This window comes from Arachis stenosperma, chromosome 4 (assembly GCF_014773155.1).
Source record: "Arachis stenosperma cultivar V10309 chromosome 4, arast.V10309.gnm1.PFL2, whole genome shotgun sequence".
Lineage (NCBI taxonomy): Eukaryota > Viridiplantae > Streptophyta > Magnoliopsida > Fabales > Fabaceae > Arachis > Arachis stenosperma.
The window spans coordinates 84,313,046-84,340,996 of NC_080380.1; the positions used below are offsets into that span (position 1 = coordinate 84,313,046).

Genomic DNA, 27,951 nt, shown 5'->3' on the forward strand with positions numbered 1-27,951 from the left:
GCCCACAAGTGTCAACCAAGCAAGCCAACAAGTGTCAACCAATCAAGGCCACAAGAAGCATCTAGAATAGGAATTTTTATTTAATTATAATTTGCTTTTAATTTTGTAATTTAGGAGAGCCTATATAAAGGCCTTAGTTTTTACTTTGAAGGGGGACGGAGGCTGGAACACAGAAATTGGGGATTGGAAGAGGGGTCTTCAGACTCCCTCCCCTCACACACTTTTCCTTCTCTTTCTTTTCTTTGTACTTTTCATTTATGAATTTGGAAGTTTCATTTTCAGTTTTATTCTTCATCTTTATTTTTCTGCACTTTCTTTCTTTTCTATTTTGGTAGAGCAATGACCAACTAACTTTTTTCATTGGGTTAGAAAGCTCTATTGTGATTCAATGGATCAATTGTAGTTCTTATTCTTCTTCTTCTTTCTTTTCTCTTGATTTTACTAGAAAGCTTTCAATCTTCATCCAATTGGGTAGTTATCTTGGAAAAGAAACTATTCATATTTGGATCTCTTCGGAACCTTGGAAGAGGAATGAAGAGATCATGCTAGAAATGCTTTCTCATGCTGGACCAAATTGGGTTTGGATGGATATGTGACTATAATCCTACCAATACTTGATTTGGGAATGCATGTGGTATAATCAGTGACCATACTTCATCTCTTCTCATGAGCAATTGACCAAGGAATTGGCTATTGATCAAGCTTAGAGAGATTGGATTGCCAAGGAATTGGGATCCAATCACTTAAGATTGCCAAGGAGATCAATGAATGCATTGATTGAGGAAGAGATGAGAATGAACTTGATCTGGAGGATTGCAATATCTCTTGATCCCAATGTTCATTTTATTTTTAGTTCTTACATTTACTTTTCTTGCCATTTTACTCTTCTGCACTTTATAGCTTTTCTTTACTTTTATGCCATTTACATTTTCTCGTTACTTATCACTCCAATATGATTTGTCTAACTAGGATAACCAATTAATCATTGTTTGCTTAATCCGTTAATCTCTGTGGGATTCGACCTCACTCTACTGTGAGTTTTACTTGACGACAATTCGATATACTTGCCGAAGGGAAATTTGTTGAGAGACAAGTTTTCCGCGCATCATAAGTATTCCTTTAATTGTCTCTTTTAATACACTACTTGTTCTACGTTTTCTCTTATTTTCATCTCTCTTGTCAATATTTGCATAGTCTTACAATTTTGGATTTCTAGTTGTTTAATTTGATGTTTGATGGCTTTTATATGTTTGTTGAGTTGCTTTTATTGATTTTGATCATTTATGGTTCATAGCTTTCATTAATTTACCAATTTTGCCATGTTTAATGTTTATGCCCTCTATGTGTTTGATGAAATACCAATTTTGATTATGGGATAATTTCCACCCCATGGCTTGGGAAAATGAGTATATGGATTACTAGAGCCATAATGTCCAACATTTAGTGAGAATTCTTGGGTTGTTAGTTGTTATTGTTCCCACTAACGCTAGCTTTTTATCAACTAGTTTGGTAAGTTAGCTAGGATTTGTGGATTAATGACAACTATGCTCACTTAACTTATCCTTCGATGTTAAGGGTTGACTTAGTGAGATTAATCCATCACAATTGTCATAGTTGTGGTTATGGCAAGGAAGGGATTCCATAACTCATTCCAAGTCAAGGTTTCATTTATATTTTAAATCACATTTTCTTCACTTTATAGTCTTACTTGTTTATATTGCATACATAGTTCTTTTATTCCTTTATTAGTTTATTAATTGCAATTTTGCCTTGTTCTTTAATTCCTTTATTGTTGACTTCTTCATTGAAAACACCACTTTGCTTCTCACAACCAAAATTGTGTGCGCTCATTGGCATTAGTTCCTAGGGAGAACGACCCGGGAGACTAAATACTCTCGGTTTACATTTGCTTTGAATTGTGACATCTTTAGATTTTAATTTGATATTGGTCAATTGTTGGGTTTGGAACTATACATACAACGCCAATCCAATCTTATTTTGAGATAAATTCTGAACCCGCTTTAGGCCTCTCATCAGCTAACTTGAAGTAACGTTAGCACACTAATGTTGGCACCATTCTTTATGTAGCAACGTTGGTAGGCTAACTTTGGGCCACCAATGTTGCTCCCCCCTTCCTTGGCAATGTTATTAGCAATGTTAGTGAGCTAACTTAGGCCACTAACGTTGCTTCCCTTCTCCTTGTGCTAGTGTTAATAGCAACGTTAGTGAGCCAACTTTGGCCACTAATGCTGCCTTCTCCTCCTTTGCAACGTTAACCATAGCGTTAGTAGGCTAACTTTGGCCACTAACGCTATAGCCTCTTCTTCTTCTTTGCCTTTGCTTTGCTTCTCCGTACCTATCATCAACCTAACAAATGCATTAAAGCTTTGCCATAATCATAAGATAATGCATCATTCATTGTATTAAGAAATTCTTGCATCAATCTCATGAAAATGCTTATAATTCACAATGTTTGAATGAATCAAGACATGCATACATTACTGGTGCGCGAAATTGTGAACAATACTTTTCACAACTCTCATAATCCCCGGTCATGAACTCCAAAAACTTGGTAGCTCAATCCCATGGCATTACACAACTTCGCACAACTAACCAGCAAGTGCACTGGGTCGTCCAAGTAATACCTTACGTGAGTAAGGGTCGATCCCACGGAGATTGTTAGTATGAAGCAAGCTATGGTCATCTTGCAAATCTTAGTCAGGCAGACTCAAATGGATATGGTGATGAACGAAAATAGCATAAAAGATAAAGATAGAGATACTTATGTAATTCATTGGTAGGAACTTCAGATAAGCGCATGAAGATGCCTTCCCTTCCGTCTCTCTGCTTTCCTACTGTCTTCATCCAATCCTTCTTACTCCTTTCCATGGCAAGCTTGTGTAGGGTTTCACCGTTGTCAATGGCTACCTCCCATCCTCTCAGTGAAAGCGATTGCATATGCCCTGTCACGGCACACGGAATTCAGCTGTCGGTTCTCGGTCAGGCCGGAATAATATCCATTGATACTTTTGCGTCTGTCACTAACGCCCCGCCTGCTAGGAGTTTGAAGCACGTCACAATCATTCAGTCATTGAATCCTACTCAGAATACCACAGACAAGGTTAGACCTTCCGGATTCTCTTGAATGCTGCCATCAGTTCTCGCCTATACCACGAAGACTCTGATCTCACGGAATGGTTGGCTCGTTTGTCAGGCGATCAACCATGCATCGTGCAATCAGGAATCCAAGAGATATTCACTAGAGCCTTGGTTGTTTGTAGAACAAAAGTGGTTGTCAGTCACCTTGTTCATAAGTGAGAATGATGATGAGTGTCACGGATCATCACATTCATCAAGTTGAAGAACAAGTGATATCTTAGAACAAGAACAAGCGGAATTGAATGGAAGAACAATAGTAATTGCATTAAAACTCGAGGTACAGCAGAGCTCCACACCTTAATCTATGGTGTGTAGAAACTCCACCGTTGAAAATACATAAGCATAAGGTCTAGGCATGGCCGAATGGCCAGCCTCCCAATGATCTAAGATAGCATAAAACACGAAGATAGCTACCCCGATATCTCAATACAATACACTACAAAAAAAAAGGTCTATGGTCACGGTAAAAAACCGTGACCATAGCTAGTAAAAAGGGTGACCATAGATCTATGGTCACGGTTTTGGACCTATGGTCACGGTTTTTTACCGTGGTCTATTCTTTCGTGGCCATAGGTCTATGGTCACGGTTTTTTTATCTATGGTCACGGTTTCTATAGTCACGGTTTCAATTTTCAAATTCTGACACTTTAGGCCACGTTTTTTCACCGTGACCATAGGTCAATCTATGGTCACGCGTAAAAACCGTGACCATAGCCTTATCTATGGTCACGGTTTTTGCCGTGACCATAGCTCTATGGTCACCCCACCTTAAAACCGTGACCATAGCCTTATCTATGGTCACGGTTTTTGCCGTGACCATAGACTCTATGGTCACCCCTCCTTAAAATCGTGACCATAGCCTTATCTATGGTCACGGTTTTTTTCGTGACCATAGCTCTATGGTCACCCCACCTCAAAACCGTGACCATAGCCCTATCTATGGTCACGGTTTTCACTGTGACCATAGCCTCTATGGTCACCCTTCCTTAAAACCGTGACCATAACCCTATCTATGGTCACGGTTTTTCGCCGTGACCATAGCCTCTATGGTCACCCCCATCTTAAAACAGTGACTATAGCCTTATCTATGGTCACGGTTTTTCACCGTGACCATAGCTTATCTATGGTCACCCCACAAAACCGTGACCATAGCCTTATCTATGGTCACGGTTTTTACCGTGACCAAAGCCTATTTTTTTTTTATGAGATTTTTTTTAAAGCATAATGACATCCCAAAATGATGATGATCACAAAATAAATCTAAAAATAAAAAATGATAATCAAAAATTAAGATAAGTTATGATTAAAGTAACCAGCTAACATATCAATATAGTTGAATGAATACACTTGTCTCAATCTTAGTTTCATACAGTGATATATACACTAACACTAAGTAGACACTATTAACAAAATTGTTCCACAGGCGTAAAAGCAATACAATTTAGACTCTGCCAGGATAGATTGTTTCTAGTATTGCTATTCTTTCTTCTCAACGCTCAAGAACTTTTATTTCAGCCACTTAAACATTTGAAAGCTCAACACCTGCTTCATTAACATGAAAAGTAAAGTCACATTAGACATAAACACCTACATTTATTCTTCTTCAACTTAGGAAAAAAAAACATATCATTAAAACATATATACATCACACATATAATAGCTAGTACACACTATACAGCACACATCCACATCATAGTATATGACACATCATAAAACAATATAAAGTACTTGAAGAGATAGTTGTATAAACCCTAATTTTCAAGTTTCTTCTTCTCCTCAAATTTACAAATTTACTTTGTTCAAGCTGCAAAGAAATTATTAAAGCATGTTTTGTTCAAGCTGCAAGGAAATAGTGTAACTTGTGTGTCACTTGATATTTTTATATAAAATGCAACTACTTTCAACTATTTATAAGCCAACTGAACTAACATGGTTTCATGTGCATTTTAGTCAATATCTTACTAAAAACCCTAAGAGCATCACCATTCAATCATTCCCTTAAATACCTCTTTTTTCCAAATAAAAGAAAAGTGACATGTCATGTGGATGTAACTTTGGTAGACTGTCACTCAATAGTTTAATTATTATAATCCCTCATGGTTTAAGCATGGTAGTTATTGTTGAAATAACAGTAGCACCAAGCAACCAAAAAGAAAAAAAAGGATTCATGCGCATCAGTATATCTATAATAACATAATATCAAGACATGTAATGGGTATTATAAAGATAACATAATTCAGATATCTATAATAACAATGATATCCAAACTTTTCTCAATATGAAAGTTGCTCAAGAATTGATAATTTTAACACAAATTTAAAATTTACAACATATTTGACATAAATAACATTTTTAGGCATGTAGCTATTATATTTGGCTTCTTAATAACCATGTACTTCTAAATTGTAGGAAACTTACCACATTATCTAGTTCAAGCATCTCTACATATCTCTTTTTCGATACATCGTTACTTGAAGTGGCCCTTTCAATAGAAGCAGGATCCTGAGACATATAATCCATGATTAGCTTAATGAATAAACCTCATACTTATTTAAAAGTGTCAGCCATAAATCTTGATGATATATTACAGAAGGAAAAAGTTAACACAACATACAACTTCCCACTACCTAATCCTTCTATGAGTATATAAGAATACATGATAAAATGGGGATTTCTAATCTCATCAAAAAGTAACAGAGCCTATCAATGAAAAAGAAAGAATTTTAAGCCATACAGGAAAATATTATCTTGCAAGAGTATAGAAGCATACAGGCCATACAGGAAATACTCCCATGTCCCACAAGAGTCATCTATACCCTTCTAATATGAATGTAATAGATATTTTACACAACCTTGGAGCAAATTCGACTATCAACTCAAATTACTCTGAATCAAAACTTGGCCAAGACCTTCAATTCAAAATTAATGTTAAGGATGCGATATAAGCTTGGGTGGGATCAAAGATGATAAATAATATGGACAAGAGAAAAATAGTATCGGTAGAACTTAGAAGTAGTTATAAATTTTAATAAATGGAATACCTTCAACTAACAGCTATACTAACTTTCTTCGCATGCTATGTTGGTCAGGCTCAGTAACAGATTTGACAAAATGAAAATAATATTGAACACAATGGAAAAGTTACATACTTTGAAAGGGCAAGGAACAAGCATGCCAATAAATCCTCTGTCAAATCAGCAGCTCTAATTGTGTACAAGGCATTCTTGAGTCCACGTGAAACAAGATAATTCTGAGTGTCCTTCGATAAAGAATATCCCTTGTACACACTAACAGGAGGATCACATACCTGAAAGGCAAGACAATAACACAATGGGAAAAGTCAATACCTCATTCTCAATAGCCTTTGAATATTCCTTCTACATTTCACTATTGTCATGGGAGACAAGAACCACAAACAAAACAACCACATAAATAGCCACTAGTGTCCTGTCCAATAAAACAGATAAAGTAACCACACCACCCATTGTAATCATGCAGAGAAGAGAATAATTATCTAAAAAGGGGAAACAACAAAAAGTAATTCGAATAGCAGCAACAATAGAAACTAATTGTTAGAAACATGAATAAGAGAGCATTATAGAGAAACTAGTTGTTAGAAACATGAATAAGAGAGCATTATAGATAATATAAGGTTCCAAAAGAGAATAATTACAGAGGATCCAACTTGAGACTGGCAATCAACGAGTGTATCATATACTCCAACGATGTCCCCTTTTCGGACCACAAAGAAGGTGACCTTCTCCTCGTGCTCCATAACAGACGCCACAGGTTCAGGCTCCACCACCTTCTTCTTGCGGCCTTTCTTGGCAGAGGAGGAGGAGTAGCAGCAGCAGCCAGAGGGAAACCTAGCGAGCACGAATTGAGAGCGGGGAGAGAGAGTAGGAGGAAGAGTTAGCTTAATGGGGAAGTTGCAGAGGGAACGACGGCTGGATAGGAAGCGAGCGAGGATGGCGGCAGTGTAGGATGAGAGGTTGGAGAAGCAGTTCATGACACAGCTGCAGGGTTAGTTGCAACCGATTCCCTGCTTCTTCTCAGCTCGATCGCCCTCACTCTCCCTCTCTTCCTTGCAAGCATCGACTGCGCCGGCGGCTGCTAGCTCCGTCGGCGCCGTCTCCTTCCTCCTCCCTCTCTTCCCTTCTCCGTTTTCCCTCTCTCTCTCTGCGTTTCCGTGGGTGTGTGCATGTGTTACCGTGAGTAGGGGGCGTTGAGGGTTTGTATTTTGGGAAATTAGGGATTTGGGGGTTTAGGGTTAGGGATTGTGATTTTAAATTTGGGAATTAGAGTTTAAAATTAAGAATTTTATAAAAAAATTTGGATTGAATAGATATTTTGATAAAATTGATGGATAGAATAATAATTTTAAATTAAATATATTCTATTAAAAGGGTAAAGTATACTTTTGTCTTTGAAGTTTGACAAAAATTTTAAAAATACCCCTAAGTTTTATTTTGTTTCAATTTTGTCCCAAAAGTTCTCGATTTGCATCAAATATATCTCTATCGGCTAAATTTTCAAAAAAATTAAGATCAATTTAACAATAATACATGAAAATTATGTTTGATTTGCTTGTGTTGAGGGTTCTTCTTATGAAATTGTTGTTGAATTGGTCTTAAATTTTTTGAAAAATTAGCTGTTAAGGGTATATTTGATGCAAATTGAAAATTTTTGGGACAAAATTGAAACAAAATAAAATTTAAGGATATTTTTAAAACTTTTGTCAAACTTCAGGAACAAAAAATATACTTAACCCCTATTAAAAATATTTTAAAATAAATCATATAAATTATTATTAGTTTTTAATTATTAAAATTTTAAATTTTAAATATATGAAAAACTCAAAAATTAATTATTTTATTTATATTTAATAATTAATTTTTTTAATTTAAAAAATTAATTTTAGTCAATATTTAAAATTTAATTATTAATAAAAATTATATACTAATTTTATAAAAAAATATAAAATAATATATATTATTTTTAAAAATTAATCATTTTGTGACAAACCGTGACCATAGACTCTTTTAAGTCACTCTCAAAGTCGTGACCATAGACCCTTTTAGGTCACCCTTCCGAAAAACCGTGACCATAGACCCTTTTTGGTCACTGTAAAAAACCGTGACCATAGACTCCTTTAGGCCACCCCCAAAACCGTGACCATAACCCTTTTAGGCCACCCCTAAAACCGTGACCATAGATCCCTTTAGGCCACTCCCCAAAATCGTGACTATAGACCCTTTTAGGCCACCCCCAAAACCGTGACCATAGACCCCTTTAGGTCACCCCCCAAAACCGTGACCATAGACCCTTTTAGGTCACCCTTTTTTGAAAAACCGTGACCATAGCCCCCTTTTGGTCACTGTAAAAAACCGTGACCATAGACCCCATTAGGTCACCCCCAAAACCGTGACCATAGACCTTTTTAGGCCACCCTCCAAAACCGTGACCATAGACCCCTTTAGGCCACCCCCCAAAACCGTGACCATAGACCCTTTTAGGTCACTGTAAAAAACCGTGACCATAGACCCCTTTAGGTCACCCCTCAAAACCGTGACCATAGACCCTTTTAGGCCACCCTTTTTGAAAAAACCGTGACCATAGGTACTCTATGGTCACCCTTTCCAAAAAAACCGTGACTATAGCTTTTTTTTTTTGGTCACCCTAAAAAACCGTGACCATAGAGGGTCTATGGTCACGGTTTTTTACCGTGACCAAAAAAACCGTGGCTATAGACCCAAAATGTTGTAGTGATAGTAAAAGGTCCTACTTATAGAAAACTAGTAGCCTAGGGTGTACAGAGATGAGTAAATGACATAAAAATCCACTTCCGGGCCCACTTGGTGTGTGCTTGGGCTGAGCAATGAAGCATTTTCGTGTAGAGACTCTTCTTGGAGTTAAACGCCAGCTTTTATGCCAGTTTGGGCGTTTAACTCCCATTTGGGTGCCAGTTCCAGCGTTTAACGCTGGGATTTCTTGAGGTGACTTTGAACGCCGGTTTGGGCCATCAAATCTTGGGCAAAGTATGGACTATCATATATTGCTGGAAAGCCCAGGATGTCTACTTTCCAACGCCGTTGAGAGCGCGCCAATTGGGCTTCTGTAGCTCCAGAAAATCCACTTCGAGTGTAGGGATGTCAGAATCCAACAGCATCTGCAGTCCTTTTTAGTCTCTGAATCAGATTTTTGCTCAGGTCCCTCAATTTCAGCCAGAAAATACCTGAAATCACAGAAAAACACACAAACTCATAGTAAAGTCCAGAAAAGTGATTTTTAACTAAAAACTAATAAAAATATACTAAAAACTAACTAGATCATACCAAAAACATACTAAAAATAATGCCAAAAAGTGTATAAATTATCCGCTCATCACAACACCAAACTTAAATTGTTGCTTGTCCTCAAGCAACTGAAAATCAAATAAGATAAAAAGAAGAGAATATGCAATGAATTCCAAAAACATCTATGAAGATCAGTATTAATTAGATGAGCGGGGCTTTTAGCTTTTTGCCTCTGAACAGTTTTGGCACCTCACTCTATCCTTTGCAACTCAGAATGATTGGCTTCTTTAGGAACTTAGAATCCAGATAGTGTTATTGATTCTCCTAGTTAAGTATGATGATTCTTGAACACAGCTACTTATTGAGTCTTGGCCGTGGCCCAAAGCACTCTGTCTTCCAGTATTACCACCGGATACATACATGCCACAGACACATAATTGGGTGAACCTTTTCAGATTTTGACTCATCTTTGCTAAAGTCCCCAATTAGAGGTGTCCAGGGTTCTTAAGCACACTCTTTTTGCTTTGGATCACAACTTTATTTCTTTCTTTTTCTTTTTCTCTTTTTTTTTTCGATTTTTTTTTTCGCTTGCTTTCTTTCTTTTTTCTTTTTTTTTTTTTTGTATTCACTGCTTTTTCTTGCTTCAAGAATCATTTTTATGATTTTTCAGATCCTCAGTAACATGTCTCCTTTTTCATCATTCTTTCAAGAGCCAACATTCATGAACCACAAATTCAAAAGACATATGCACTGTTTAAGCATACATTCAGAAGACAAAAGTAATGCCACCACATCAAAATAATTAAACTATTATAAAATTCAAAATTCATGCAATTCTAATCTTTTTCAATTAAGCACTTTTTTATTCAAGAAAGGTGATGGATTCATAGGACATTCATAACTTTAAGGCATAGACACTAAGACACTAATGATCACAAGACACAAACATGGATAAACATAAGCATAAAATTCGAAAAACAGAAGAATAAAGAACAAGGAAATTAAAGAACGGGTCCACCTTAGTGATGGCGGCTCTTTCTTCCTCTTGAAGATCCTATGGAGTGCTTGAGCTCCTCAATGTCTCTTCCTTGTCTTTGTTGCTCCTCCCTCATGATTCTTTGATCTTCTCTAATTTCATGAAGGATGATGGAGTGTTCTTGATGCTCTACCCTTAGTTGTCCCATGTTGGAACTCAATTCTCCTAGGGAGGTGTTCAGTTGCTCCCAATAGTTTTGTGGAGGAAAGTGCATCCCTTGAGGCATCTCAGGGATCTCATGATGAGAGGGGTCTCTTGTGTGCTCCATCCTCTTCTTAGTAATGGGCTTGTCCTCATCAATAGGGGTGTCTCCCTCTATGTCAACTCCAACTGAATAACAGAGGTGACAAATGAGATGAGGGAAGGCTAACCTTGCCAAGGTAGAGGACTTGTCCGCCACCTTATAGAGTTCTTGGGCTATAACCTCATGAACTTCCACTTCTTCTCCAATCATGATGCTATGAATCATGATGGCCCGGTCTAGAGTAACTTCGGACCGGTTGCTAGTGGGAATGATTGAGCGTTGAATGAACTCCAACCATCCTCTAGCCACGGGTTTGAGGTCATGCCTTCTCAATTGAACCGGTTTGCCTCTTGAATCTCTCTTCCATTGTGCGCCCTCTTCACATATGACTGTGAGGACTTGGTCCAACCTTTGATCAAAGTTGACCCTTCTAGTGTAAGGATGTTCATCTCCTTGCATCATGGGCAAATTGAATGCCAACCTTACACTTTCCGGACTAAAATCCAAGTAATTCCCCCGAACCATAGTAAGATAATTCTTTGGATTCGGGTTAACACTTTGATCATGGTTCTTGGTGATCCATGCATTGGCATAGAACTCTTGAACCATCAAGATTCTGACTTGTTGAATGGGGTTGGTAAGAACTTCCCAGCCTCTTCTTCGGATCTCATGTCGGATCTCCGGATATTCACCCTTTTTGAGTGAAAAGGGGACCTCAGGGATCACCTTCTTCAAGGCCACAACTTCATAGAAGTGGTCTTGATGCACCCTTGAGATGAATCTCTCCATCTCCCATGACTCGGAGGTGGAAGCTTTTGCCTTCCCTTTCCTCTTTTTAGAGGTTTCTCCGGCCTTGGATGCCATAAATGGTTATGGAAAAACAAAAGCAATGCTTTTACCACACCAAACTTAAAATGTTTGCTCGTCCTCGAGCAAAAGAAGAAAGAAGAGAGTAGAAGAAGAAGAAATGAGGAGAAAGGGAATGGCTTTGTATTCGGCCAAAGGGGAGAGAGATGGTGTTTAAGGTGTGTGAAAATGAAGGAGTGAAGGAGGGTTTATATAGGAGAGGGGGAGAGGGTTGTTCGGCCATGTGAGGGTGGGTTTGGGTGGGAAAGTGGTTTGAATTTGAATGGAGGGGTAGGTGGGGTTTTATGAAGGATGGATGTGAGTGGTGAAGAGAAAGATGGGATTTGATAGGTGAAGGGTTTTTGGGGAAGAGGTGTTGAGGTGATTGGTGAAGAAGAGAGAGAGAGTGGTAGGGTAGGTGGGGATCCTGTGGTGTCAAGGAAAAGTCATCCCTACACCAAATGGCATGCAAAATCACGTTTTGTGCCATTTCTGGCGTTAAACGCCGGGCTGATGCCCATTCCTGGCGTTTAACGCCAAGTTGTTGCCCTTTTCTGGCGTTTAACGCCAGTCTGGTGCCCCTTTCTGGCGTTAAACGCCCAGAATGGTGCCAGACTGGGCGTTAAACGCCCAACAGCTAACCTTACTGGCGTTTAAACGCCAGTAAGTGCGTCCTCCAGGGTGTGCTGTTTTTCTTCCTGTTTTTCATTCTGTTTTTGCTTTTTTCATTGATTTTGTGACTTCTTATGATCATCAACCTACAAAAGACATAAAATAACAAAAGAAAATAGTTAATTATAAAACATTGGGTTGCCTCCCAACAAGCGCTTCTTTAATGTCATTAGCTTGACAGATGACTCTCATGGAGCCTCACAGATACTTAGAGCCATGTTGGAACCTCCCAACACCAAACTTAGAGTTTGAATGTGGGGGTTCAACACCAAACTTAGAGTTTGGTTGTGGCCTCCCAACACCAAACTTAGAGTTTGACTGTGGGGGCTCTATTTGGCTCTGTTTTGAGAGAAGCTCTTCATGCTTCCTCTCCATGATGACAGAGGGATATCCTTGAGCCTTAAACACAAAGGATTCTTCATTCACTTGAATGATCAACTCTCCTCTATCAACATCAATCACAGCCTTTGCTGTGGCTAGGAAGGGTCTGCCAAGGATGATGGATTCATCCATGCACTTCCCAGTCTCTAGGACTATGAAATCAGTAGGGATGTAATGGTCTTCAATCTTAACCAAAACATTTTCTACAAGTCCATGAGCTTGTTTTCTTGAGTTGTCTGCCATCTCTAGTGAGATTTTTGCAGCTTGTACCTCAAAGATCCCTAGCTTCTCCATTACAGAGAGGGGCATGAGGTTTACACTTGACCCTAAGTCACACAAGGCCTTCTTGAAGGTCATGGTGCCTATGATACAAGGTATTGAAAACTTCCCAGGATCCTGCCTCTTTTGAGGTAGTTTCTGCCTAGACAAGTCATCCAATTCTTTGGTGAGCAAAGGGGGTTCATCCTCCCAGGTCTCATTTCCAAATAACTTGTCATTTAGCTTCATGATTGCTCCAAGGTATTTAGCAACTTGCTCTTCAGTGACATACTCATCCTCTTCAGAGGAAGAATACTCATCAGAGCTCATGAATGGCAGAAGTAAATCCATTGGAATCTCTATGGTCTCATTTTGAGCCTCAGATTCCCATGGTTCCTCATTGGGGAACTCATAGGAGGCCAGTGGACGTCCAGTGAGGTCTTTCTCAGTGGCGTTCACTGCCTCTTCTTCCTCCCAGAATTCGGCCATGTTAATGGCTTTGCACTCTCCTTTTGGATTTTCTTCAGTATTGCTTGGGAGAGCACTAGGAGGGAGTTCAGTGATTTTCTTGCTTAGCTGACCCACTTGTCCTTCCAAGTTTCTAATGGAGGACCTTGTTTCAGTCATGAAACTTTGAGTGGTTTTGATTAGATCAGAGACCATGGTTGCTAAGTCAGAGGTATTCTGCTTAGAACTCTCTGTCTGTTGCTGAGAAGATGATGGAAAAGGCTTGCCATTGCTAAACCTGTTTCTTCCACCATTATTGTTGTTGAAACCTTGTTGAGGTCTCTCTTGATTCTTCCATGAGAAATTTGGATGATTTCTCCATGAAGAATTATAGGTGTTTCCATAGGGTTCTCCTAGGTAATTCACCTCTTCTATTGAAGGGTTCTCAGGATCATATGCTTCTTCTTCAGATGAAGCATCTTTAGTACTGCTTGGTGCATTCTGCATTCCAGACAGACTTTGAGAAATCAAATTGACTTGTTGAGTCAATATTTTATTCTGAGCCAAAATGGCATTCAGAGTGTCAATCTCAAGAACTCCTTTCTTCTGATTAGCCCCATTGTTCACAGGATTCCTTTCAGAAGTGTACATGAATTGGTTAATTGCAACCATTTCAATCAGCTCTTGAGCTTCTGTAGGCGTCTTCTTCAGATGAAGAGATCCTCCAGCAGAGCTATCCAAAGACATTTTGGATAGTTCAGAGAGACCATCATAGAAAATACCTATGATGCTCCATTCAGAAAGCATGTCAGATGGACATTTTCTGATTAATTGTTTGTATCTTTCCCAAGCTTCATAGAGGGATTCTCCATCCTTCTGTCTGAAGGTTTGGACTTCCACTCTAAGCTTACTCCATTTTTGAGGTGGAAAGAACTTTGCCAAGAAGGCATTGACTAGCTTTTCCCAAGAGTCCAGGCTTTCTTTAGGTTGAGAGTTCAACCATATTCTAGCTCTGTCTCTTACAGCAAAAGGGAATAGCATCAGTCTGTAGACCTCAGGGTCAACCCTCATTAGTCTTGACTGTGTCACAGATTTGCAAGAACTCAGCTAAGAACTGATGAGGATCTTCCATTGGAAGTCCATGGAACTTGCAATTCTGTTGCATTAGAGAAACTAATTGAGGCTTAAGCTCAAAGTTGTTTGCTCCAATGGCAGGGATAGAGATGCTTCTCCCATAGAAGTCGGGAGTAGGTGCAGTAAAGTCACCCAGCACCTTCCTTGCATTGTTTGCATTGTTGTTGTTTTAGGCTGCCATGTGTTCTTCTTCTTTGAAGAATTCAGTCAGGTCCTCTAAAGAGAGTTGTGCTTTGGCTTCTCTTAGCTTTCTCTTCAAGGTCCTTTTAGGTTCAGGATCAGGCTCAACAAGAATGCTTTTGTCTTTGCTCCTGCTCATAAGAAAGAGAAGGGAACAAGAAAATTGTGGAATCCTCTATGTCACAGTATAGAGATTCCTTGAAGTGTCAGAGGAAAAGAAGAGTAGAAGACAGAAGTAGAAAATTCGAACTTATCAAAGGAGATGGAGTTCGAGTTTTGCATTAAGGGATAGTGTTAGTCCATAAATAGAAGGATGTGAGGAGAAGAGAAGTAATTTTTCGAAAATTAAATGAAAGATTTTGAAAATATTTTTGAAAAACATTACTTAATTTTCGAAAATGAGAGTGGGAAAGAAATAAGATGATTTTTAAAAAAGATTTTGAAATTAGAAATCAAAAAGATTTGATTGAAAACTATTTTGAAAAAGATGAGGTTAAGAAGATATGATTGATTTTTAAAAATATGTGATTGAAAAGATATGATTTGAAAACAATTTTAAAAAGATTTGATTTTAAAAATTAGTAACTTGGCTATCAAGAAAAGATATGATTCAAACATTAAACCTTTCTCAACAGAAAAGGCAACATACTTGAAATGTTGAATCAAATCATTAATTGATAGTAAGTATCTTTGAAAAAGGAAAGAAATTGATTTTGAAAACATTTGATTGAAAAGATATGATTTGAAAAAGATTTGATTTTGAAAAACTTTGAAAACTTGAAAAAAATTTGATTTGAAAACAAAATTCTCCCCCTTGTGCCATCCTGGCGTTAAACGCCCAGAATGGTGCACATTCTGGCGTTTAACGCCCAAAACTATACCCTTTTGGGCGTTAAACGCCCAACCAGGTACCCTGGCTGGCGTTTAAACGCCAGTCTGTCCTTCTTCACTGGGCGTTTTGAACGCCCAGCTTTTTCTGTGCAATTCCTCTGCTGTATGTTCTGAATCTTCAATTCTCTGTATTATTGACTTGAAAAGACACAAATTAAAAATATTTTTGTATTTTTAATAATAAAGAATAATCAAAATGCAACTAAAATCAAACAATGCATGCAAGACACTAAACTTAGCAGTTTGTATACCACTGACACTACCAATATGAGAATGCATATGAGACACACAAAATACTTCAAGTCAATAGAATTCAAAGATTAGAGCAAGTAAGTCATCAAGAACATCTTGAAGATCACTAGGACACATGAATGATTGCATGCAATTGACACCAAACTTAAGATGAGACACTAGACTCAAACAAGAAATTTTTGGATTTTGTGATTTTTTTTTTGTGTTTTTCGAAAATTAAGTGGAAAAAGGTATCAAAATTCTTAATGAGAATTCCAGGAATCAGTGCAATGCTAGTCTAAGACTCCGGTCCAGGAATTAGACATGGCTTCACAGCCAGCCAAGCTTTCAAAGAAAGCTTCGGTCCAAAACACTAGACATGGCCAAAGGCCAGCCAAGCCTTAGCAGATCACTGCTCCAAAAGCAAGATTGATAAAAATCAACAAGCTCTTGTGATGATAAGTTGAAACCTCGGTCCAATAAGATTAGACATGGCTTCTCAGCCAGCCAGACTTCAACAAATCATCATGAAACTCTAGAATTCATCTTCAAGAACTTCGAAAAAAAAATACCTAATCTAAGCAACAAGATGAACCGTCAGTTGTCCAAACTGAACAATCCCCGGCAACGGCGCCAAAAACTTGGTGCTTGTTGCCGGATCAGAAATTTGGCACTGATGTTACCGGACAAAAAGCTTGCTCAGAACTTGAACAATCCCCGGCAACGGCGCCAAAAACTTGGTGCGCGAAATTGTGAACAATACTTTTCACAACTCTCATAATCCCCGGTCATGAACTCCAAAAACTTGGTAGCTCAATCCCATGGCATTACACAACTTCGCACAACTAACCAGCAAGTGCACTGGGTCGTCCAAGTAATACCTTACGTGAGTAAGGGTCGATCCCACGGAGATTGTTAGTATGAAGCAAGCTATGGTCATCTTGCAAATCTTAGTCAGGCAGACTCAAATGGATATGGTGATGAACGAAAATAGCATAAAAGATAAAGATAGAGATACTTATGTAATTCATTGGTAGGAACTTCAGATAAGCGCATGAAGATGCCTTCCCTTCCGTCTCTCTGCTTTCCTACTGTCTTCATCCAATCCTTCTTACTCCTTTCCATGGCAAGCTTGTGTAGGGTTTCACCGTTGTCAATGGCTACCTCCCATCCTCTCAGTGAAAGCGATTGCATATGCCCTGTCACGGCACGCGGAATTCAGCTGTCGGTTCTCGGTCAGGCCGGAATAATATCCATTGATACTTTTGCGTCTGTCACTAACGCCCCGCCTGCTAGGAGTTTGAAGCACGTCACAGTCATTCAGTCATTGAATCCTACTCAGAATACCACAGACAAGGTTAGACCTTCCAGATTCTCTTGAATGCTGCCATCAGTTCTCGCCTATACCACGAAGACTCTGATCTCACGGAATGGTTGGCTCGTTTGTCAGGCGATCAACCATGCATCGTGCAATCAGGAATCCAAGAGATATTCACTAGAGCCTTGGTTGCTTGTAGAACAAAAGTGGTTGTCAGTCACCTTGTTCATAAGTGAGAATGATGATGAGTGTCACGGATCATCACATTCATCAAGTTGAAGAACAAGTGATATCTTAGAACAAGAACAAGCGGAATTGAATGGAAGAACAATAGTAATTGCATTAAAACTCGAGGTACAGCAGAGCTCCACACCTTAATCTATGGTGTGTAGAAACTCCACCGTTGAAAATACATAAGCATAAGGTCTAGGCATGGCCGAATGGCCAGCCTCCCAATGATCTAAGATAGCATAAAACACGAAGATAGCTACCCCGATATCTCAATACAATAGTAAAAGGTCCTACTTATAGAAAACTAGTAGCCTAGGGTGTACAGAGATGAGTAAATGACATAAAAATCCACTTCCGGGCCCACTTGGTGTGTGCTTGGGCTGAGCAATGAAGCATTTTCGTGTAGAGACTCTTCTTGGAGTTAAACGCTAGCTTTTATGCCAGTTTGGGCGTTTAACTCCCATTTGGGTGCCAGTTCCAGCGTTTAACGCTGGGATTTCTTGAGGTGACTTTGAACGCTGGTTTTGGCCATCAAATCTTGGGCAAAGTATGGACTATCATATATTGCTGGAAAGCCCAGGATGTCTACTTTCCAACACCGTTGAGAGCGCGCCAATTGGGCTTCTGTAGCTCCAGAAAATCTACTTCGAGTGTAGGGAGGTCAGAATCCAACAGCATCTGCAGTCCTTTTTAGTCTCTGAATCAGATTTTTGCTCAGGTCCCTCAATTTCAGCCAGAAAATACCTGAAATCACAGAAAAATACACAAACTCATAGTAAAGTCCAGAAAAGTGATTTTTAACTAAAAACTAATAAAAATATACTAAAAACTAACTAGATCATACCAAAAACATACTAAAAACAATGCCAAAAAGTGTATAAATTATCCGCTCATCAATTACTCATCCAAATGCTTGCTTATTTCCTAAGAAAGTGCAAGAAACCAAATAAAAACTAATGAAAATGGCTTGTGAAACTAGCCAAAAATGCCTAGGCATCAGTATGGTGTCATTATTTTTTTTGTTTTGTTTATTTCTTTTAATAGCAATTGAATGCAAAAGCTAAATTAGTATTTGACTTACTTTATTCATGTAAACTTGAAAATAGTTACTAAACTAATAGACGATGGTAGATAAAATTTAAATTCCAATAAACTATTTAAAGTGTTGATAGACAAACTAAAGATCAGATAAATCACATAATACAATCTGAATAATATATAATACACAAACATTGATGAAGTACATAATACAATCTAAATAATACAAAAAATAAGTAAAGTAGATCATCGGTGCTGGTCATCCAGGTAATGCAAGTGATGCCTAGTGCCACATAATGGAGGATGTGTCTGCCGAGGGGGTCTACTAAGTCGTGGAGCTGGAGGATGTTGTGCGTGTGGTGGGGGATCTTGTGAATGCGGTGGTGGAGGTGGTGGAAGGGGTGGAGGATGTGGGGACACATGAGTATCATAGTACTGCCATATATGGATATGGCTGTGTCTGGTAATAAGGCTGTACATGTGGATAAAGTGGTGCGGTAGCATCGGCTAGGATGCAGTCATCAATGACCATAGTTAACCGATCGGAATGTCACATACTGAGCACCAGGGTGAACATCTGTGCCGTATGAGGTGCTAGGCCTCGGTAACAAGTAAGGAACACACAGCGAGGTAGATGCAGGAGAAAATGAATGATGAAGACCCTGTCCGAGACTCTGCTCTCTGCCCGTGCAGAATTGCTCCACAATATACTGCATGGTTTGCTGGTCATTGGTATGAATCTGAAATGCCTCCTCAAACTAGATCTCCTCGACCATGGAGGCCTCATGACGAACTGGCTCTGTTTGTGATTCCGGTGGTGGTGGTGGTGGTGACTGGTGAGTCCTCTTCGTGCGGCTAGTATGTCACCGTGCTCCTCCTGCCGGACATACTCTGCCTTCTTCTCGGACTCGACATCTAATCACTCCCTGCAAGGCCTGACCTACTCCCTCTGGGGCCCCGCAACTCCACTGCGGTCCTTAGCACCTCTCTCTCTCCTAGTCGGGCTCCAGGTGTTTGCTCGAACCTCCATAGCATGCTTACGACGATTAGGGACATCCCAGGGAAGGTCAAGAATGTCCCTAGGTAGACTAGCGGTAGGCTTTACGTGATCCGGAAGAGTAAAAAGTCTGGGATCATCAAGCACGTCCTGGCCGAACAAATGTGTAACGCGGCAAGCTTGCTAAAACCACTCCCAATACTCCAAAGTAGGACACTAGTCAGTGAATGGCTGAATAGAGATCCTATGGCTTTCCTCAAACCGAGCCATCCATCTATCATATCACTACTGGTGACGAGTGGGCCACCACACGTCTTTGCCCCATTCTGTGGTGGTCATAAACCGGTTGACATTGACTGGGTCTCTAGGCACCGGCTGCTCGCCACCGAACTGGCATTTCACTCAGTCATCACGGTGAAACTCAATAATGGTGAAGCAGAAAAGGGAAACAACACTCATCCATGTCCCCCACTTTGTCTCCTCTCTCAACCAGTCTAGACTGATGGCTTGCAGGGTTAGATCGTGGTATGGCATCAATAGGAACTACAAAATAAAGTGTTATATAACATCAAGTTCAGTTCATTACATAGGAGAACTAATCGTTTAGAGACAACTAAGTAAAACACTTTCACGTACCTCATCCAATTGAACCTGATCCAATGAAAGACACCATCGGAGGACTCGCTAGTCAAACTGGTCCCTACTCTACTGGGTCATACCTATCAACCTGTGGACATATGCAACAATAACAATCTCTCAATTTATGCAAAAAACTTTTGAATTATATACATAGAAAGTACAATAACTATATATGAAAATAGTTACCTCACGACCAACAAAAATGTTAGAATCTGTCTCTCGGGTAGACACTACTAAGAAAATCTATGGTAGATCTATGAGACCAGTAGAGTAGTACATCCAGTAATGTCAGTGATAGATCGATGTTTTGAAGAGCATAAGGAGTGGTACATGATGACAAGTCATCATATACCCATTTTTCAAGCTAATTTCACTTGTTTCACTAGTCTTTATGCACTTTCTTGCATCCTAAGTAAGTAAATTGGAATGAAAATGCATGACTTCTTTAAATCAAATAACTACCATTAAATTGATGCTAAATCATGAGGTTTGAACTAAAATTAATTGATTTTTAATGAATTATAAACCTTATGAGTTTGGAGATACTTTGATTGGTTGTTTTGGTTTCTTGTAGATGAAGAAAGGAAGAAAAGAAGAAAAACGTGGCTTAAGAAGTGTGGCCATGGAAGGAGAAGTGTGGTGCAACATAGAAGGAGGAAGCAAACATTGCTTTCCACAAGAGCACACTGCTCTCCAAGAGAGCAGCATGATAAACCAAGCCTCCAAAATATCACTGCCCTGTCCACAAGAGCAGAGCAGCCTCCTGGAAGCTAATTTCTCATGGGCTGAAAATTGAATTAAAAGTCCAACTTAATTCATTTCTTCACCAAATCAAAAGCTCATCTAAATTCCAAAATCCAAGAATAGAAAGTGTATAAATAGGAGATAGTTTGATGTAATTAAGACCTTCTTTTGATTTTTGAATTTTTACATTCTGAGACTTCATTTTCCTGAGAGCTTTGAACTGAGATATGAGAGAATTGGGAAGGAGAATTGATCTCTCTTCTTTCTGGTTCCTGCTTGAGCACTTTTTACTTTTCTTTTTTGAGTTTTGGGTGCGAAGAATTGAGGAATTTCTGTCTCAATCTCCATTTAAGATCTCTTTGATTTCCCTACTGCATAATTAAGTTGAATCCATTTTCCTTTCTGCTGCAATCTTCAATTTCTTTTTAATTTCTTTGTGAACTTGGATCTAGGAAGGCAATTGAGATCTAGACTTTGCTATCAAGTCTCTGTAGTCCTGAGATCCAATTTTCCTTTTGGTTCTTCTGCTGAACCACTGCTGCAGTTATATTTTCCATTTCTATTTGAGATCTAGTTGAATCCAAATCATCTCTTGCTGTGATAATTGTTGCAATTTAATTTCCCTTGCTTAAATTCTGAAATCCCAGTCCTCAAATCCCTTTTCCATTCAAGCAATTTATATTTCTTGCACTTTAAGTTACTGCAATTTACATTTCTTGCACTTTAAGTTTCAGTTATTTAAGTTCTTGTTCTTTAAGATTCAGCTCTTTTACTTTCAGTTCTTTTTAATTTCTGCAATTCATCCCTCTCCCTTTATATTTTCTGCTATTTACTTACTGTTGGATACAAAATCACTCAACCAATACTTAATTCGCTTGACTAAATCAACCATTAAACTAAAATTGCTCAATCCTTCAATCCCTGTGGGATCGACCTCACTCCCGTGAGTTTTATTACTTGATGCGACCCGGTACACTTGCCGGTGAGTTTTGTGTTGGATTGTTTTCCACACATCAGTACGTCCAGGCAAGCATAGCGGATCCCAAGACAGATTACGACACCTTTTGAAGTCCTCTAACAAAAGCAGCCACCTGATATGAACCTGATTGTTTGATTTGTCTATCATCAAGCAGCCCCCGATCAACAATAGGATGTAACACCTCGTGTATTGTCGAAGGGTGGTTGCATCTGTAGTAGCTGGTATATAATGTACTCGATCCCTCAGCCACGTTAGCTTGATGGAGAATGACTCCTTCCTCTGCGCCTCCTATTGTTGAGCATGAGGAGACCTGACATTGAGGAGTTCCTCTATCCACTCCCAAGTCGGGTACTGGTACCATGTGTGAAAATCACGTAAGCACCCACCCACTAGCTCTCTGTGAGTGCATAACCCGACGTGGTATGCAATGTCATGCAGGATGATAGTGCACTCACCCCAAAACAGGTAAAAAGTGTGGGTCTCCGGATGACAACGCTTCACAATTGTAGTAATTGGGGAGTTGTCAAAGACAATGTCCCTAAGTTACACTGTGTCGCCAAATCTAACCTCCTTCAAGTAAGGGAGAATAGCGTCGGGTAGTGCAAGAGTGTGGCTTACTCGCCTAGGGAGTAGTAAGCGAGGCTTCTGTTAAAAAGTAAAACATTTTAATAACAAATCTATTTCAATTATAAAAATTTTTATTTCGAAATAAATAGATAAAAATAATAATAAACAATTATTTCATTTTAGAATAATTAACTTTAAAAAGTCAACTATTTAAAAATTTTATCTAACATCATTGCAACAAATATCCAATAAAACAAGTTATCTAACATACTCAAAATTAAAATTAAAAATACAAAATTTGATTAAAGAAATAAAAAATGTCATTTACTAAATAACAACACTAAAATAGAAGTCAATCGCTCTCGCGATTTGCCAAATCAAATTCAGACGATGGTATTATCATCTCATGCATTTGTGTACACCATAATGTCCGAATATCTCAAAAATATCCAAAAAAATGTCCGATAAAAAAAATGAAGGTTAAGGGATATCTGCAAATAAAATATTTATATATATCCATAAATAAAATAAATCCCTTAGACGATGCACTATGCATATAAGTAAGAGATATAAATAGAAATATGTTGACCGTTTCTTTGCCTCCAAAATTCATAACGATAACTCCCAACCAACCTTTTCTGCTTCCCTTAATTTCCTCTCTTCCACTTTTTTACCTCAAAACCTCGAAGCAGAAAAACATCTTTAAAGAATTTAAAAAAATAATGTAAAATTAAGTATATTATAAACGATAATCACTTCCATTCACTGGTTTGGCACTCTAATTATCCACCGCTACTTCCTAGAGCCGCCGACGACCACCATGGAACGCAAGAAAACGCTGACGATGAATTGGGCCGGCCTCAGCGACGACAACGAGGACGAGCACTTCTTCGAGATCACTAACCGCCTCAACACGATTTGTCACCGTGACTTGGCTTCTTCCTCCGACGACGATGAGGAATTCGAAGACCCCCGCACATCGTTCTCCGCAACCATGTCTACCACACAATATCGAACATTCTCACGAATGTTTACAAGAACAGCCTCCATTCAACCCACCCCCAATTACGACATTTGGATGGCTGCACCAGGATCCATCACAGAAAGACGAAGAAGATTACTTGGAAGCATGGGATTGGATGAAAACAAAGTCTCATTAAAGGTCACCAGTTTCGCTCTTGATCGTGCTGTCACCAAGAAGCTCGATAAAATGAATAAGAAGGCTCCTATCCCTATTCCTGTTCCGCCTCGTTCTACAACAAGGGCCCCACGTTTGTTAGAAGAAGTGGCTGTTGGTTCCTCTCCTTCCCTTCCTTCCATTTCAGAAGAGCAAGAAACGAAGCATGCCCCTGTTTTGTTCTGCTTGGTGCGATCACGTTCCGAAGGGGATATTGAGATGATTTCCATGGCGAAAGCAAGGAAAGAGGAGTTCATTGGAAAGGTTTCGAAGCAGCGATTAACAAGAACCTCGTCGGAGATAGTAATGCCTCGTGCTAAGATGGTCCCCGCCGCAATGGTCCTGAAGGATCCTGCGGAGGTGAAGGCAAGGGTGGCCAATCATAACAGGAAGTCTTCGACGGCGGCGGGGGCAGGAGTGGGGGCTTTCTTTCTGATAAAGAATTTGGATACCGGGAAGGAATTTATTGTGAAGGAATATAGCGAAGACGGAATGTGGAATAAACTAAGTGATTTGCAGACGGGGAAGCAGTTAACGATGGATGAGTTTGAGAAAACTGTGGGGCATTCGAAAATTGTCAAGGAAATGATGAAGCGAGCCAAGGTGGGGAAGAAGGAAGGTATAGGAAAGATATTATCATCGAGTTCGATTTCAAAAAGTTTGAAATTAAGCAAGAAAAAGGGAGCTTCGTTCATAAAGAATGTGAAAGGTGCTGCAAGTAAAAGTTTTGGCGGGGAGAAGGAACTTAAAGAAGCTGGAGGAATTCTATCACAACCAGTGTCGGCAGAATCGAAAGCAACACAACAAGGGAAGAATGATTGGGTGAAAGTGCGACAAATTGGAAAGTCAGAGAAGGAGCTTTCGGCATTGCATTTGTGTCAAGAGTTTCAAGCACATGAAGGAGGGATTTCGATCATAAAGTTTAGTTTGGATGGAAGGTTTTTGGCAAGCGGCGGAGAAGATAAAGTAATTCATGTGTGGGAAGTACAAGAATGCGGTCTTACGCCGTCTATACCAGGGCAAACAGAGGCTCCACCAGACAAGAAGAAAAGAGGGAAAGGGAGCTCAATTCCAGATTGGGTACAAGTCCCTGAGTTTGTTTTTAACCTTTCGGAGAAGCCATATTGCTCTTTTAACGGTCATTTGGATGAAGTCTTGGATTTGTCCTGGTCCAAATCTCAAGTGAGTTTTCTAACCTTTTTTTTTTTTTTTTTTAAAGAAAGAGCTTAACACACCAAAATAGAGTAAACATACCAAACAAACAAGACAAAAAGAAAATAACAATTTCTATGCTATTCCGATGTTATTTTCCACATAACAATGGGAATTAGTCACGGCTCCACTTCCTGAAAATTCTATACAGTCTGCCACCTCTGTTGTTCTATGCTGGAATAATCTCATTTCTTCTCAACCAAATATTTCATATAACAAACTACTTTTTGCGCATTTCTTTCCTCGTAGGCATAGAGCTCTCCAACACTTAACTGTTTCTATCAACTCAAATATTACATTTTCCAGAGTTGGGGAAATAGTGATACACATCTAATAAACGGTTTTAATCTAACGAAACAGAAAAGTCAATCACTCTTTTTATTGTTGAACTCTGCCCACAGTTACTTCTATCCTCTTCGATGGACAAAACAGTGAGATTATGGGACCTAGAAACTAAAGCATGCTTGAAGTTCTTTGCACACAACGACTACGGTAAGAATACTTCTTAACTTTTGTTAATCAATTTAATAATGTCAATATTTTTTGCTTTAATTCTTATCGAATTGTGCGTGGCAGTAACTTGCATACAGTTCCATCCTATAGACGAAAATTATTATATTAGTGGCTGCCTTGATGCTAAGGTTAGAGTATGGAACATCCCTGCACGTCAGGTTGTGGATTGGACAGACATCGAAGAAATGGTTACTGCAATTACTTACACCCCAGATGGCCATGTATGCTTATTTCTTAACCGGACTATGTTAGTTGTATATAAAAAATTAGGTATTAAATTATTTATTTTTAAAATATATATTAAAAATAAATTAGTTAAACAATTTATATATTTATACACAAATATATGGTGGTTGATTTTTTATATAAATATAATATTTTTGTTTCTTGTATTATTTTTTCTTTTATGCTTTTATATATTGGCTAGAGTAAACTAATACTTCGTCTAATATATTCGATTTTCTATAAAATAATTTTTGAAGGAAAAAAGATTAACATCCTAACTCTTAAAAGATTAATTTCAATACAGTTTTTATTCCATCTTAGTGCATTTTGTTATCTAATTAAGTCATTGAAGCAATTAAGGTGTCATTTCTAGCTTTCTTTCAAAAACTATGTTGTCATGATTTTGATAAGATTTCATAATTATGCGTTTACCTTGGCAAATAATTTACATTCTCTTTGATCATTATTGTCATCTTTTATTATTGTAGGGTGCTATAGTTGGTACGATTAAAGGGGATTGCCGCACTTTCAAAGTACAAGGTGTTAATTTTTCTTCTTCTTGTCAATTATCAATTATTACTAATATTTCTATTTCATGTGGAATTTTTTTTAGAAATTTTAAGTCTTATCATGTTATATTACTAGAAGATCTCACATTTCTTAATAAATTCTTGTTTCATTATGATTACCAGATCACCAGTTAAGTGACCCAGGGACAATTAACATCACACAGAAGAAGAAATCTCAGATTAAAAAGATTACTGGTTTCCAAGTAAATCTTTGCTTCATGTGACTAAAATAGCAATTATGGTTTCTTTTTTTTTTTTTGGATAATATTTTTTTTCCCTTCAAGAAAGCAAACTAACTTGCAGCTTATCATTATAATAGTTTGCCCCAAGGAACACATCAGAAATTCTTATTACTTCAGGCGATTCTAGGATAAGAATAGTAGACGGTTCAAAAGTCCTTCACAAGTTCAGAGGTGATATTTTGGATTGTCTTTTTCTTCTATTTAAAACACTGTGATTTAAATACTAAAAAATCAAAATCAATCTCCATATTTCTTTAATAGTTAATTTATCTCTGATTTATGTAACTCAAAATAGAAAACATTAAAGTCTTTATTTCTGAAACAATGAAACTTATGATAAAATATAGAATAAATATATTTTTGATCTATGATCATTTGTTCGAAAGATAAAGTTTTTTTTTAATTTAAAAATTTCTAATCAATTTCTAATCATTTAAGTAATTAGTCTAAACAATTCTTGTTATTGATTTAAGTGACTCTAACACCATAGTAAGTTACTCTTTGGAGGAGTACTTAAACTAATTATTTGAATAATTAGAAATTGATTATGAACTTTTGAATTGTAGAAAATCTTTTGTATTTGGTACAAATAGTCAAAGACCTTTATTCTAAAAAAGGTTGAGAGACTAATTCGGTAATTTTTTCTTAATTTCCTATTAACCAATAGAAAGTGCAACTAATAAATATTGTTAAAAGCAGGTTTTCGAAATGGAAATAGCCAAATTGCAGCTTCATTTAGTCCAAATGGAAGATACATAATCAGTGCAAGTGAGGATTCTCAAGTATTTGTTTGGAAATATGAAGAGCCTCGTAATGCAAACGCTGCAAAAGCTAAGACTATAACCGTGACCCAATCTTATGAACAGTTCCAATGTAAAGATGTAACAGTAGCAATACCATGGCCTTGTACAATTAAGAGTGATCCATCACAAGCGCCAGTGATTAACAACGCAAAAAAGAACACAAAACGCGGCGGGGATGATAATAAGAAAGCGTTGCCTCCTCTTCCAAAGAAAAACAATAACCACGGAAATAACGGAACTGATGGTAACGTAGCCTCGGCCGCACCGGATCACGACTCTTCAGCAAATTCAAACGCAGAATCAGGCGTTGGAGATTCATCTAATAAAGTTGAGGCCACAGTAGAAGGTGATGGCACTTCTCAAGAAGAAGGTGAGGCAGTTTCTAGGGATAATTCAGGATTAGGTGATTCAGTTGCATCAAGTTCTGCACCAAATGGTCATGGCGATTCATCTGCTACAACTGCTGCTACTGCATCTTCAAATTTTTTGTTAAGTGATGTTAGCAACAATAACCCAGCTACAATGAATCCTTCAGCATGGGGCTTGGTGATTGTGACAGCTGGCTTTGAAGGTGAAATAAGGTGTTACCAAAACTTTGGGTTGCCAAAAAAATTGGGGCTTCAAGCCAATCTTTTCGGAGGCCCTACATAACATATTTTGTCACCCGAAGAGTTGCCCTTTTCATTTTGTTTTGATGAATGTAATTATTATTATTATTATTATTTTCTATTAGATTAACATATTTTGTCACGACAAGAGTTGCCTTTTCCATATATCTTCCTCTAGTTAGTACTTAGTAGTGTACTAGTGTGGTAGGGTATGAGCAACAAAAGACAAATACCAAAAATACAAATGACGTTGATATGGAAGAAACATTACAAATAGTGAATTTTCTTCTTTTCCATTTCTTTTTTTCTTTTAT

General features: G+C 38.3%; 2 protein-coding genes and 1 non-coding gene across 3 annotated transcripts; 2 read left to right on the forward strand and 1 right to left on the reverse strand.

Moving 5' to 3' along the window:
• Positions 1-5,333: 5,333 nt before the first annotated feature.
• Positions 5,334-7,168, reverse strand: LOC130975159 (uncharacterized). Its single transcript, XM_057899985.1, has 4 exons — positions 6,833-7,168; positions 6,305-6,466; positions 5,578-5,661; positions 5,334-5,342 (listed from the first exon to the last, which is right to left on the reverse strand). Exons 1-4 carry the CDS (start codon positions 7,166-7,168, stop codon positions 5,334-5,336), a joined length of 591 nt encoding a protein of 196 aa, XP_057755968.1.
• Positions 7,169-14,144: 6,976 nt separating this feature from the next.
• On the forward strand, positions 14,145-14,248 carry LOC130977363 (small nucleolar RNA R71). The gene has a single exon (XR_009085057.1). It is a non-coding gene; the product is annotated as a small nucleolar RNA R71 (small nucleolar RNA).
• Positions 14,249-23,108: 8,860 nt separating this feature from the next.
• LOC130975160 (WD repeat-containing protein YMR102C-like) lies at positions 23,109-27,680 on the forward strand. Its single transcript, XM_057899986.1, has 7 exons — positions 23,109-24,647; positions 25,079-25,169; positions 25,254-25,411; positions 25,904-25,955; positions 26,108-26,187; positions 26,304-26,397; positions 26,926-27,680. The coding sequence occupies exons 1-7, from the start codon at positions 23,109-23,111 to the stop codon at positions 27,678-27,680; spliced, it is 2,769 nt and encodes a 922-aa protein (XP_057755969.1).
• The last annotated feature ends 271 nt before the right edge of the window (positions 27,681-27,951 follow it).

Bases quoted from the DNA above. Each gene is read 5' to 3' on its own strand.
- LOC130975160 (XM_057899986.1), top strand. From the start codon at position 23,109: ATGGAACGCAAGAAAACGCTGACGATGAATTGGGCCGGCCTCAGCGAC. The intron at 25,956-26,107 runs GTGTTAATTTTT...TATGATTACCAG, and splicing joins CCGCACTTTCAAAGTACAAG to ATCACCAGTTAAGTGACCCA. The intron at 26,398-26,925 runs GTGATATTTTGG...TGTTAAAAGCAG, and splicing joins AGTCCTTCACAAGTTCAGAG to GTTTTCGAAATGGAAATAGC.
- LOC130975159 (XM_057899985.1), bottom strand. From the start codon at position 7,168: ATGAACTGCTTCTCCAACCTCTCATCCTACACTGCCGCCATCCTCGCT. The intron at 6,467-6,832 runs GTAATTATTCTC...CTTGCCTTTCAG, and splicing joins AGTCTCAAGTTGGATCCTCT to GTATGTGATCCTCCTGTTAG. The intron at 5,662-6,304 runs GTAACTTTTCCA...TATATGTCTCAG, and splicing joins TCCTTGCCCTTTCAAAGTAT to GATCCTGCTTCTATTGAAAG.